Below are 13,864 nucleotides of genomic sequence, written 5' to 3' on the forward strand. Positions count from 1 at the left end.
ATCTAAAAATTCCAGTTGTGCCAAACGTAGGGGCTCACGCCTATAATCGCAGCAATCTGGGAGGCCAAGGTGAAAGGATTTCTTGAGCCCAGAAGATCAAGACCAGCCGGGGAACCATGGCAAGACCCCATCTCTACAAAACATTTTAAAAATAGCCAGGCATGGTGGTGCACACCTGTGGTCCCAGCTATTCATGAGGCTGAGGCAGGAGGATCACTTGGACCCAGGAGTTCAAGGCTGCTATGAACTGTGATTGCACCACTGAACTCCAGCCTGGGTGACAGAGTCAGACCCTATTTCAAATAAATAAATAAACAAATAAATAAAAATTCCAGCTGCTAAAGCCACAAATATCCAGAACCCACACACTGACCTGTGCCTTCCAGGACTGCAGGTGGGGTGGGTACTGCCTCACCGGCTGCTATAACGGAGTACCACAGTCCGGGTGGCTTAAACGGCAGACATTTATTCTGTCACAGTCCTGGAGGCTGGAGGTCCGAGGTCAAAGTGCTGGTGTGCTTGGGTTCTGGTGAGGGCTGTTGTCCTGGCATGCAGACAGCCACTTTCTCACTGTGTCCTCCCGTAGCTTTTTCTGTCTGAGACAGAGAGAGATCTCTGGTGTCTTTTTCCTTTTTTTAATAAGAACACCAGTTTTTTTGAAGAGAACAGTCCCACCTTTATGATTTCCTTTAACCTTATTCACCCGCTTAAAGGCCCTACCTCCAATATAATCACATTGGAAGTTAGCGCTTCAAAATAGGAATTTGGAGGAGGCATAATTAAGTCTGTAGCAGGCATTCCCAGCAATGCGTCAAAAAAAAAAAAAAAAAAAAAATGGAAGGTTGGAAAGAGAATGCAGTGAGGAAAGGGTCGGAAAGGGAGGGGCTGTGGCCAGGACGGATGTCAGAGAGAACTGCCGAAGAGATTCGAAAACCAGGGACCCAGATCATCCTCCGGGCCACTCCCAAATCAAGGGAAGAGGCTGGATGGGTCCAGGGTCATCTCCTTCTTTTCTGTGTCAGATCTCCTTGATTCTACACTAACTCCAGGCATCTTTCTTCCTGTCCTATCCAGTCCTCACTGTAGACTCATTCTGGAAAGCGGGGAGGGATGGCAGGGGAGGGAGCAGAAAGAGAAACTATTACGCTGTAGGTCCCGGAGAACACTGCTCTCCCTGGGTCTGGGAGCTTAGGGACTTTCTGCCACACCCCACCCCTCACAAGACTGAAAGAGTTTCATCAGGGTCTGAGCTCTGGGATTTGGAAAGACTCATGGAAAACAGAGCAGAGCCTGAGTTTTGAGGAGAATCCCTGCCTTCTCATAAAATACTCCTGGAGGAGGCAGCATCAGAATGGATGCTTGAGACACACCACAGAATCTGCTTCCCCAAATCCTCGAACACACAGGACACATGCCTCCTGGTCCCCATCAATCAGGCCCCAAAGCCGCCTGAGCCCTCACCTCCCGACTCTCCGAAAGCTGCCAACAATTACTGCTGAGCCAGCAATGCGTAATAGTCTCCTTCCTGCCTTCCCATCTCTTTCTGTCTTTTGTTCCCTGCCTGGAAATCTATATAGCATGAAAGGAGCTGTTGAGGTGTATGTGGTTTTTTTTTTAACAAGAATCGGAAAATTTGAGTCATCTTTTTACAAAGTTAGACTGTGAAGGTTGTAGTCCTCTCTAAGGATTTAATAATGAAGTGAAGAGACCAGAGGTGACCAGAAACAAGTATGAGAGGAAACGAGAAGCCGTTATTCATGGATTTCCTGCAGTGTGCTCAGCACAGTACTACTCTAGGAGTTGGAGGATTTTTTTTTTTAAGGTGGTGGTGCTAGGGGCTGAGTGGTGCTACTTGCTGTCTATTCTTCTGTTCTTCCTCAATAAGAGAAACCTTATATTGCTTGGGATGGCACTCTGCCCGAAGTAAAACAAACACATCAAAAAAAAAAAAAATACACAAGGCTTGCTTAGCTGGCAGACACCCCTTTTGCCAAGCTCTTTCCATTTTCTTCCTGCCTAGAAGATAGGCATGATGACCGGAGCTGTAGCAGCCATCTTGGGACCATGAGGGTCCCATGGTCAAAAGGTCAAAAAAAACTGCAAAAGCTTTGGCTGTGGTATACATGAGTGCTGGCAAACTACAGCCCATGAGTCAAATTTGGCCCACTACTTGTTTTTGTAAATAAAGTTTTATTGGAACACAGTCATTCTCATTTATTTGTCTGGAGCTAATTTTGCCCTGTTTATGACAAAGGGGAGTGATTGTAACCGAGACCACTTGGCCCACAATGCTAAAAATATTGGCTATCAGAAAAAAAAATTAGAAACTCTGCTTTAAACCACAGGCAGTAACTGCCTATCCCCAGACTTATTATGTTAAAAAAAAAAAATTCTCTTGTGTTTGACATGAGGTTTCTTGTGTTTAACATGACGTTTCTGTTACTCACAGACTAATGGATATAATACTGTTTACACTCGAGGCACTCAGAGTTTACACAGCTGTGGAAGCAGAACATGGCAACTTTTAGAAAATTAAGAAAAAGACACACCCCAAATCATCGCCAACCAGCGGGGACACAGCCCTCCGTAACCCCAAGCAGCAATATTCACGGCGTCCTCTAGGTGGAGCTCTGCAGTGCACAGCCTGGGCAGCTGGAGGCAGCAGCCCTGTAGCTCTGCCTTCATCCAGCAGCCCATTAATTCAACCAGTATATGGGGATTATCTCTGTGTCAGACACTGTGGAAGGTGAATAAAACATGGTCCCTGGTCTTTAGAAGCTTATAGTATAAAAGAAATATACCAAGTAGCCATATGGTGTGGACTAACTTGTGTCCCTCACCCAAATTCATATGTTGAAGCCCTATCCCTCAATGTGACTGTATTTGGAGTTGGGGCCTTTGAGGGTGTAATTAAGGTTATATGAGGTCATAAGAGTGAGGCCCTAAACCAAATAGGTCTGGTTCCTTATAAGAAGAGGAAGAGACACCCAGGATGCGCACACAAGGAGAAGAGACCATGTGAAGACACCATGAGAAAGAAGGTGGTTGTACATCAAGGAGAGAGGCCTCAGGGGAAATCAAACCTGCTGACAGGTTGATCTTGGATTTCCAGCCTCTAGAACTTGGAGAAAATTTATTTCTATTGTTTAAGGCCCCAATCTGTGGTCTTTTGTTATGGCAGCCATAGCCAAGTAACACACAATTTAAATAGACCACATGGTGGCTTGAGGTCGGTGCTCCAGAGATGCAAATGTCGCATAGTGAATAGCATCATTCCAAGGCCTGGAGGATAAAGACATGACAGCCCCTGTGTCCACTGAGACAACCAACCATTGCTGCTCCACACACCTTCAGCAAGCACTGCTCAGGCTGGGGCACCTGATGCTGAGATCTCCCTTGATAGGTGTTCTATTTGAAGAGCAAAGATTGTGTCCCAGCTATTGAACGCCCACCCAGGCTTCATCCACCTGGGCACCCAATCCAGTCCAGTCCATCTCTGCACTGGCAGGCATGGCCTGGCTTTCACATTCCTCTCTCACCGCCTCTCCCAACTCCATATCTGGCCTTCAGCTCTGCCAGCTGTCTGTCTACACCACACGCCACAATCTGACCAATTTTCCAGAACATGTGTGTTTCGGTTCATATCATTCCTTGACTGGAGATACAGAGCTCAAATTCCCTTTCTCCATGATGCATTTTTTAAAAACAACAAATTCTCAAGCACTGTTTTCCTCTTGTGTGGCATTCACTCCATTCTGGCTTCTGTTGAGACGATGTTGATAAAGCTGATGCATCTTTTATCCTCTCCTAAATGGGAGGGTCTTAAAGGGAAGCCAAGATCTTTGCACTTCCCTTCCTGAGACTCAGTTTCAGAGCCATGTATTAGACATTCAATACGTGCCCATTAAATAATAGATCAATGATAGATCAATAGATGGATGATAGCTCAAGAGACAGATATATTGATTGATTGATTGATGATAGATATATAAACAGATGATCGATGACAGATCAATAGATAGATAATAAACAGATAAATAGATGATTGACAGACAGATAGCCAGTGGCAGACACCTGTAATACCAGCTACTCAGGAGGCTGAGGCAGGAGGATTGCTTGAGTCCAGAAGTTCTAAGCTGTGGTACACTATGCAGATCAGGGGTCCACACTAAGTTCAGCATCCATATGGTGAACTCGCGGGATCAAGGGACTGCCAGGTTGCCTAGGGAGGGGTGAACCAGCCCAGATTGGAAATGGAGCAAGTCTAAACACACGTGATGATCGGTAGCGGGATCACTCCTGTGAATAGCCACTGCACTCCAGCCTGGGCAAGATAGTGAGGACCTGTCTCTAAAAACAAATTGACAGGTGATAGACAATAGATAATCAATGGATGGATAGATAAATGAATAGATAGATGACTGATGGATGGATAGGAAGATAGAGGGATGATAGATGATAGAGAGAAGGAATAGATGATGATAGATGAGAGAGAAAGAGAGAGAGGTAATATTAAAGCCATCATCTCTGGCCTTGCAGGGAACACTCTCGCAGCCGTGTTTCCTGACTGCACTGGGGAGGATTTGGGTCCAAGCTCCTCCTGTAACTTCCTGCCATCCTGTGAAATGATCCTGCCCTAAGCAGCTGCGCTCCCAGAGGTGTGCCCACCTGGGAGCACGCCACAAGCCCAGGGGAACATTCTGATTTCCTAAGGGAACTAGATGTCCCAGTTTGGGCAAAAGGGCCTCCCGGGAAAACAGAGTACTGCCAAGGACTCAGTCTGGCATGTCCCCAGAGGGAGAGAAACTGTCCCCACCCACCACTTACTTGGATGGAATTGCTCCCCAGCATGCAGAGGTATCACTGTGTGAGGTCAGCGATGATGCGTGGAGGCCTGTCTCAAGGCAACCTTCTGGTGGGGAGGACATTCTCTCTGGTTGTATTTTCATTCCACTCTCAGTGTTTCCGTGCAGAGTGGAGTGAGCGCCCCTCCTTGACCTCATGAAGCTGCTCAAGGGCAAAACTCTACCCGCGACTTGATTTGCTTAGAAACAAAATACACAAAGGAAACACCAATTCAAGGTAGCCTGTTATTCACAGCTAAGAGAGAGACTTCTCTGACACTTTGGATCTTTCCTTCCATCAGTCATTTACTTCAGTGCTTGGAATGTCAGGAGGAAAATAATGAGTCACACCTGGTCTGAGGCAACCAAGTCACTTGTCAGCACAGAGTGCCTGCAATCGCAGCACTCAGTGACCAAGGCCCAGATGCTTGGCTGCAGCTGGAGGCATAACAAGAGGTGCCAGAGAGAAAGACCAGTGAGATACTTTACAGCCAAGATCTGCAAAGCACACATCCAGGGACTCCAGCTTAGGAAGCCTGACTGTGAATGTTTGTTGAATGCAAAGGAACACATCGTTGTAGGCTGGCCTGGGAGCCCAACACAAAATAAGAACCAGTGCCCAACTGGGCTTTCAGTTTACTTGTTATTAGAAATATTACTGGGCTTTATCAAGTCTTGACAACTCTGTTGCCCTGTTTGAAAGTGACACAGAATTAATCCACGGGCTGTCAGATCATCTGAGGAAGGGCCTTATAGACCAGGCCAGTTTTAGATTCAGCCTGCTGGATGTGGGAGCCACTGGTTGGTGGGACAAGCACAGGTTGGGGGCTGGATGTGGGAACTCAGTAGCACCCAGCCTGTTGAGTAATACTGCTCTCATCAATGCCGTATTTAACCAAAACTGCACCTAAATCGTATCTTACCTATATTTCTTGAATACAAGTTTATACTCCATGCCATTTTAGAAGCAGCAAGGGACCCCTCTGACAGCAAAGAAGAAGGAAAAAAACCTAACAATTAGACTCTTCGAAGTCAGCTTGTGGTGGACTTTTTTCCTATGGCTAAGTTAAGTTTTATAAATGACCTATTTCTGTTCTGCCGCCCACAGATTCCTAGAGGCTCGTAGGCAAAATCCCACGCTCTCCGGATGGCCAAATCTTGCCTTTTATGATCAAAGTCTCTCCCAGGTCTTTGGAAATCATAAGCATAAGAAGGATTACAGTAAGCCGTGTTATACATGTAAAATTCCAAGGAATTAAGTCTCACTCTCTTTTTCGTGCCTGGTAGAAAAAGTATGAAGGAAAAGAAAAGTCACATCAACAAATCTTCTGTTTCTTCATCCTCACCCCGGAAGAGTGCTGCCATTAATCAAAGTCATTATAAAGCTTTGTAAACCACAGAGCACCATGGGAATCAAAATGAAGTTGTTCTTTATGCTATGTAATTGACTTTATTAATCCAAGACTTTAGAAGGTCAGCAGTCATCCCTCTTCTGTCTTCTCCAGTGTCCTTGGCAGAGTTAAGAGTCAAGTTTGCTCATGCCTTGTCCTGGTCTGCTGGGGCTGCTAAAACAGATTCTATATGGCTGGGCACAGTGGCTCATGCCTGTAATCTCAACACTTCGGGAGGCTGAGGAGGGAGGAATCCTTGAGCCTAAGACTAGCCTGGGCAACATAATGAGACCTTGTCTCTACAAAAATTTAAAAATTAGACAGATGTGGTGGCACATGTCTGTAGTCCCAGCTACTCAGGAGGCTGACGTGGAAGGATCGCTTCAGCCTAGGAGATTGAGATCATGCCACTGCACTCCAGCCTGCGCAACAGACCAGGACCCCGACTCAAATAAAAGAAAGCAAAACCTAAACACTGGTGGTTTTTAAACCACAGAAATCTATTTCTCAAAGTTCTAGAGGCTGCGAAGTCCAGGATCAGTGCCTGGTGATGGCTGCTCTCTTCTTCACAGACAGCGCCTTCTTTCTGTGTCTTCTTCTGCCTGAAGGGGCAAGGCAGCTCTCTGGCACCTATTTTTATTTTTGACACAGAGTTTCACTCTTGTTGTGCAGGCTGGAGTGCAGTGGCACGATCTTGGCTTACTGCAACCTCTGCCTCCCAGCTTCAAGAGATTTTCCTGCCTCAGTCTCCCAAATAGCTGAGATTACAGGCGCCCGCCACCATGCTTGGCTAGTTGTGTATTTTTAGTACAGATGGGGTTTCACCGTATTGGTCAGGCTGGTCTCAAACTCCTGACATCAAGTGATCCGCCCACCTTGGCCTCCCAACGTGCTGGGATTACAGGTGTGAGCCAGTGCGCCAGGCCTGGCACCTCTTTTCTAAGGGCACTGGTTCCTTTCAAGAGAGCTCTGCCCTCATAAGCTAATCAGCAACCAGAGGCTCCACATCCTAATACCATCACTGTGGGGGTGGGGATTTGAACACAGGAATCTGGGGAGAGACAGACATTCAGACCACAGCATCCCCCAGCTCACTGCATGATGAGGTGCAACATCTGTTCCTATACCTGCTCCCTGAGAAACAGACTCTGAGATCCTCGGGGCCAAGATTTGCTTTTATGTGTTTTCATATCTTTAGTGCCCAGCAGAGAACTTAAAATAGAACAACTGGTAAAAAAGGAAAGAAGAAGATGGGTGGGCTTGGATGGATGGGAAAGAGGACCAAGGAGCAAGAGGACGTCCCTGCTTCTCCCCTGGTCTCAGCCCTCTGTCCCCAGCACAGCGCAACAAGCTTTGGGATTTGGAGTCACACCAAGAACAGAGGGACTTTTCTTTGTTGATCACTCAGTGTGCAGATGGTGAAGCTAAGTGCACATCCTGGCTCAGCATTCAGTGGCAGATTCTCCCCAGCCATGAAGTCTGTGTGCACAAGAACCGCACGCCTGGAGGCCAGATGCTAGAGTGAAATTGTATTTGAACGAATAAATGTGTACACACATGCGTGAGAGAGAGAGAGACAGAGACAGGCAGAGAGGCCTATCATCCATCTGTTCTGCCTTTTTTCATGGTTTGGAGAAAAAGGAGGCACTCTTTCGATTGGACCAATTTAAGACATCTTTTCATTCAACTTGTCAGAGATCACAAGACCTTCATCCCAAAATCACTGAGGCCTCGCTGTCACTGCCATGTGGTGCTAATGTGGAGAAAAGAGAAAAGGCAAAGACTCCAAGGTCTGGAAATATTTTCTCAGCCATTACAGGGGGCACAGCCCCTGCCAGGGCCCTGTACGCCCTACCTTCATCTCTCCACAGTACAGATGCTCGAAAGATGAGCAAGCTGTCCAGCTCTGTTCTCAGAGCCAGTATTACGCTCATTTTTCTGAATAAAGGAACTCAACTGCCTAGAAGAAACAGGTGTTGCCCGCTGGAGAGAAAGCACAAGCAGTTTAACAAAGTGGCCCAGGGGATGAAATGGACAGGCAAAGGCATTCTTTTCATCCCAAATGACTTCAGAGCTCTCTGCAGACTCACCTAGTAGCACAGATGGGATACCACAGGGAGCATTGCTATGGGTCCAGGAGTAGATGAGATTCCACTCCCTCCCTGGAAGACCACGGGGAGCCCAGAGCTGAGCAAGAGATCCCACTGGGAATCCCACTGGGGTCTCTTGCTGTCTCCCTCACCTCCCGATGCCTCCCACCTGCAGAAGGTGGGCAGCACCCCCCCTCCATGGGCTGGGCACAGAGAGTGCAGCTGCATTTTCTTACTGTGAAATGGTTCCTCAATTATGACCTCTCCAAAGGGGAGGGTTTGATGCCAGGGACTTTGTCCAGAGCCAGACCTAGAAGACCCACCATCATCTAGGGAGGGAGCCATGCCAGCGCAGGCGAGGCTAATCAGTGAGAAGCATTTTACCCAGCACTTTCCTGCAGAGGAGATGAGGGTCGGCTCTGTGAGACAAACCTCAAGACCCAGGATTTTGCATACCTAGTTTATCTGAGAGTAGTTCCAAAAAAGGTGTCAACACCCACTGTGGAATACAAGCTCCTATAACCAAAACCATGCCGTTGTGGCCAACAGGAATCTGAAAGGTGTTTTTAAGCACAACCGAGTTTATAATTTTTTTTTTTTTGCCCTTTGTTGCTCCTCTATGCATTCAATTTTTATTATGAAAAAATCAAACATCAAAACACATGGAGAGTAACACCCATGTTTCTATTTGCCCCACCCCCCAACATGAGCAAATAGTAGCATTCTATCATGTGATTCATATCATTTCTTTTTTTTTTTTTTTTTCAGAGATAGGGTCTCACTATGTTGCCAAGGCTGGTCTCGAACTTCTGAGCTCAAGCAATCCTCCCGCCTCAGCCTCCCAAAGTGCTGGGATTACAGGCGTGAGCCACCCTGCCTGGCCAATATCACTTTTTAAGAAATGGACTACAACAGAGGTGAAGTTCCCTGTGTTCCTATCCCCAAGCCACAGGTATCCCCATGACGCCAGTTTGTGTTTTCCATGATTTTATGTATTTACTGCACATGTATGAATTCTTAGATGGGCTTTTTAAAAAAATTAGACAAATTGATTCATACCATACACAGAAAAGTCTGGCAATTGTTTGATCAACCACTATATTTTTAGATCTATTCGTGTTAAAACATGTAATTCTAATCCATCTTAACTTTTATCGAGTGTAGGTATGATATGTAAGATGTATATGATATTCTACATCTTATTCCCAACTGATGGGGTTTTCACTATTACAGGTATTGCTGCAGTAAACAACCTCATACATGTCTCCTTGTGATATTACCTGAGAGTTTCTTTAGGGTATTATTTATATAAAGTAGAATTGCTGGGGACAAGGGGTATGCACATTTTTCATTGCATTAATATCAGCCAATAGCTCTCCAAAACAGACCTATCATCATTGCATTCCCCACTAGCAGCCTGTGCGTTTCCATTTGCCCATATGGCCCACCCATCAACACTGTGAAACTCAGACCTTTCAATGACTGTCCCGATGGCAACATTCAATGGTAATCGCTTTGCTGAATTAAACATTAATTTGAATTTCCCTGATCACTTCTCAGCATCCTTTCCTGGGAGTGGACATTTCAAGATCCCTCTTTTATAAAGCCCTGTTCTTATTCTTTGCCCAGTTTTTTTCTATTGGGTTGTTTATCTTTTCTTTTTTGTAGAAATGGGGTCTCATTAGGCTGCCCAAGCTTGTCTCAAACTCCTAAGCTCAATCCTCCTGCCTCAGCCTCTCAAAGTGCTGGGATGACAGGCATAAGCCACAGCACCTGGCCCATTTTCTTAATGATCTATCATAAGATCTTTATATATTTTGCTTGCCAATTACTTGTTATATATTGCAAACGTCTGCTCCAAATATGTCCGCTGCACACTGCATTTCAAAATGTAAACTGAGAAGTCTTATGACTGCAGGACTCCTGAAATAGATGGTATGATCTTAAAGTGAGAATAGTTCACCCAGCTGCAAGATCTACAAACATCAACAAAACCACACAACAGTCGATGTAACTTTCATATTTGGGGACCACTTTATGCTTTTCAAGGCATCTTTTTTTTTTCTTTTTTGTGGGGATAGAGTCTCACTCTGTCTCCCAGGCTGGAGTGCAGTGGCACGATCTTGGCTCACTGCAACCTCCGTCTCCGAGTTCAAGCGATTCTCCTGCCTCAGCCTGCCGAATAGCTGGGATTACAAGCGTACGCCACCACGCCCGGCTTATTTTTGTATTTTTAGTAGAGACAGGGTTTCACCATCTTGGCCAGGCTAGTTTCAAACTCCTGGCCCAAGTGATCTGCCCACCTTGGCTCCCCAAAGTGCTAGGATTATAGACGTAAGCCACCCCACCCAGCCAAGGCATCTTTCAATCATTTAATTTCAGCTGCATAAAAACCTGAGGCAGCTGGGCGCAGTGGCTCAAGCCTGTAAACCCAGCACTTTGGGAGGCCGAGGTGGGAGCATCACGAGGTCAGGAGATCGAGACCATCCTTGCTAACATGGTGAAACCTCGTCTGTACTAAAAATACAAAAAAAAAAAAAAAAATTAGCCAGGTGTGGTGGCGGGCGCCTGTAGTCCTAGCTACTCAGGAGGCTGAGGCAGGAGAATGGCGTGAACCCAGGAGATGGAGCTTGCAGTGAGCTGAGATTGTGCCACTGCACTACAGCCTGGGCGACAGAGCGAGACTCCGTCTCAAAAAAAAAAAAAAAACCTGAGGCTAGGGTACCGAATCTCGTCCACCTGAGGTGAGGGGCTTGGCTCAGTGGTTGGTCATCAAGACCCCTTCAATGCTCCAAGTCTGATCCATTATCTCGGTTTTGCAGCTTTCTGGAAAAACTCAGAGTAGAGAAGCAGACAAACCTGTGTGCAGTCACAGCCCTGTGTAAGGGCAGGGGAGGACCCAAAATCCCAGTCACCTGGTCCCGTGGACAGCGTCTGTCTCCCCCAAGAAAAGTCCACATAAGGGGGGTGCTGAAGTTGGCACCAGGAAACCTGGGGAAGAGACGGGAAGGTGTGGTTCCCTGGCAAGCACAGCGCTGCCGAACGACCTGAGACATGGCTAGACGAGAGCCACCCCTCTCCAGCCACACAGGATGCGCCCATCTTGGTGTTTCTGCACCATAAGAAAAGAGTTGTGTGAACACAGGGATGCACTTTATTCCACCACTTTTAATGAGCAACAGCCGTGGGGACCTGATTCTGCACTAAGTGCTCTACTGTGAGACATCACAGGATGTCATTGCTAGAGGCAAGAATCTCTTACAAAGATGAAAGGGCAGAATCCAATGCTTTTTTTAATGGTTGTTATTCCATGCAGAAACACTGACTGATCCAGAACTGGTAACTAAGGCGGTGATCAAACAGGAATGCTTTTCTTCTCAGTTTAAGACGAAGACCCGCCATGACGACAGCTGGAACACTGGAGAAGAGAAACCCCACGGCGGCCAGCATGAAGTTTTTTGCCAGATTTGTGGCCCCATCCCCAAGTACCCACGTGGAGAGGCCTCCAGTCATACGGCACAAAGGGCATCACCTTGGGCAGCTCAGGCTCACTCTGTTCCACACTGTCTGTGGTGGGAGGTTCAGGCCGGGCTGGGTGCATCCGGTGAGTACCACGTTCCCTTTTCTGGGCACACTGTCTCCAGGACAGGCCTGACCCATTCTCCATTGCCCCAGAAACCACTCATCCCTGAATTAATCATGCAAAGGTCCTCCAGTTTAACTCCCTGTTGTGGGAGGGGTTCTTAAAATTTATGAAGACAAAGACTCGTAGGCCAGCCCATGCAGTCTGAATAGGCTACTGAATGCTCCACCTATGGCTTATAATGCAGAACGACCTGTTTCTATTACTGCAGGACGGGATTGCAAGATTTTCTTATCCTGCCTTGGCTACAGAGTCCCATTCCCATCCAACTCAAAGCACTGGGACAATGTTGTATGTGATAGATGTTCCATGAGTATCCGCAAAACCAAATAACAAGTGGGTGATGGTGCCCCCTGGGTGCGGGCAGCCTCTCTTACTAATTTGATAGCTTCAAGGAGTTAGCAAACTGTAGGGTGGGTGAAGAATTCATTTGACAACCATAGAAACGGATGAAAAACAATTCCCACAGAGTCTCCAAACAGCCCTTTGCACTAAAAATGCCGAGCCTCGAGAATATACACCTTGACACACCTTCACACTGCTGTCGGTTTGAATGGCTCATTAGCAAAACCTTAGTGGTACCGCCTACATGTCCTCTAAGAGGTTTTTATCCTACATATAAACTTTTTATAAGAGTTCAAGACCTAATACTGAAGACGAATTTCCTAAGAAACTCAGTGCTACTTGTGAGGAATACAGAGCCAGGGCCTTCCCCCACAAAGACCCACAGAAAGCCCGAGTGGCAGATGTGCGCAGGCTCGGGGCTGGGGGATGCCTTGGAAAGTGCTCCAGGAAAAGCATCCACACAGCAGCCAGCAGAGCACCAGTCCTAGGCTACATCCCAGGCCGACCTTCTGTGGGCCCAGCCATTCCCTATGAGCACCGAGGGCAGTCCTGGTGCCAACCCGGAGGTGGTGGCCTGCATCTGGGGCCTGTGCATCTGCAGCAGGCTGCCCAGGCGAGTGGGAATCAGCAACAATGCCCTGAGTCCCCAGCTCTGCCAGCCTCCTCTATGCTCCCCACGCCATCTGTGCTGAGAGTGCCTTTGAGGACGGTCCATTAAAGAGGAAAACTGGACGGTTGGGCCCACGCCCATTGAGAGGGTAGGTTCCGTAGAACAGCGCAGGGCCACACCCACAATTGTGACCTGAGGCGCAGGCCTTCCCAACACCCTGCACCCTGGAAACATTATCCAGGATCCAGGAGAGAAGCCTAAACAGGATCGCAGGAAGGGACTGGAAGGAGCATTGTTCTATCTACAGCAATCACGCTGCTTCAGAGGAACAGGCAGAGCCCTTACCTGGGCAATGCTGGGCACAACGGGGGCAGGCACGGTCCGGACCCCGCCTGCAACTCAGTTGTAGGAGAGGTAATCAATGAGCCGGGGCGGGATGTTTAACTTGGCGATCTTCTCCAGCCCACGGACGCCAGTGGCCTTCCTCAAGCTCACCCTGCAGAGCTGTGACAGAGTCAGAGGTGTCTCTGAAAAAGGGAGCAAGGAAGGACGTGAGGTTAACTTCAGGCAGGAGCACAACACCTGCAACCGAACACAAACTCAGAGGGAATCGGAAACGCCTCCCTTTCCCCTGGAACCAGGATGTGTCCTGCAGGCCTTCTCTGGAAGGACAGCCAGGAACCCGAGGAAGGGAGCCCAGGAAATGAAATTCGGGGCGTGATGTCCACTGGGATTGCCTTTTGTGGGGTTCGGGGGTTTGTTTGGTTTTGAGATTTTTTGTTTTTTGTTTTTTGTTTTTGAGGCAGAGTCTCGCTCTGTCACCCAGGCTGGAGTGCAGTGGCACAATCTCAGCTCACTGCAACCTCCGCCTCCTGCATACAAGCAATTCTCCTGCCTCAACCTCCCGAGTAGCTGGAATTACAGGCACCCACCATCACGCC

General features: G+C 47.5%; 1 protein-coding gene across 18 annotated transcripts in view; it reads right to left on the minus strand.

Moving 5' to 3' along the window:
- ASB13 (ankyrin repeat and SOCS box containing 13) overlaps positions 1 to 13,864 on the minus strand; it is a 63,242-nt gene that overhangs the window by 26,057 nt on the left and 23,321 nt on the right. For 5 of the 18 annotated variants that reach the window (XR_010127388.1, XR_010127385.1, XR_010127374.1 and 2 more), the window contains exon 6: positions 13,269 to 13,450. Coding sequence is in view for 1 of the 18 variants with exons in the window: in XM_063669503.1 (XP_063525573.1) it covers positions 13,323 to 13,450 (128 nt within the window). In the remaining 17 variants the exon portion in view is untranslated. Of the gene's footprint in view, positions 1 to 373; positions 597 to 4,820; positions 5,045 to 8,781; positions 8,879 to 11,184; positions 11,317 to 11,456; positions 13,451 to 13,864 lie in introns of those variants that run through there. The other 13 variants (XR_010127379.1, XR_010127380.1, XR_010127376.1 and 10 more) reach the window with 8 other exon arrangements.

Source organism: Pongo pygmaeus, chromosome 8, assembly GCF_028885625.2.
Source record: "Pongo pygmaeus isolate AG05252 chromosome 8, NHGRI_mPonPyg2-v2.0_pri, whole genome shotgun sequence".
Lineage (NCBI taxonomy): Eukaryota > Metazoa > Chordata > Mammalia > Primates > Hominidae > Pongo > Pongo pygmaeus.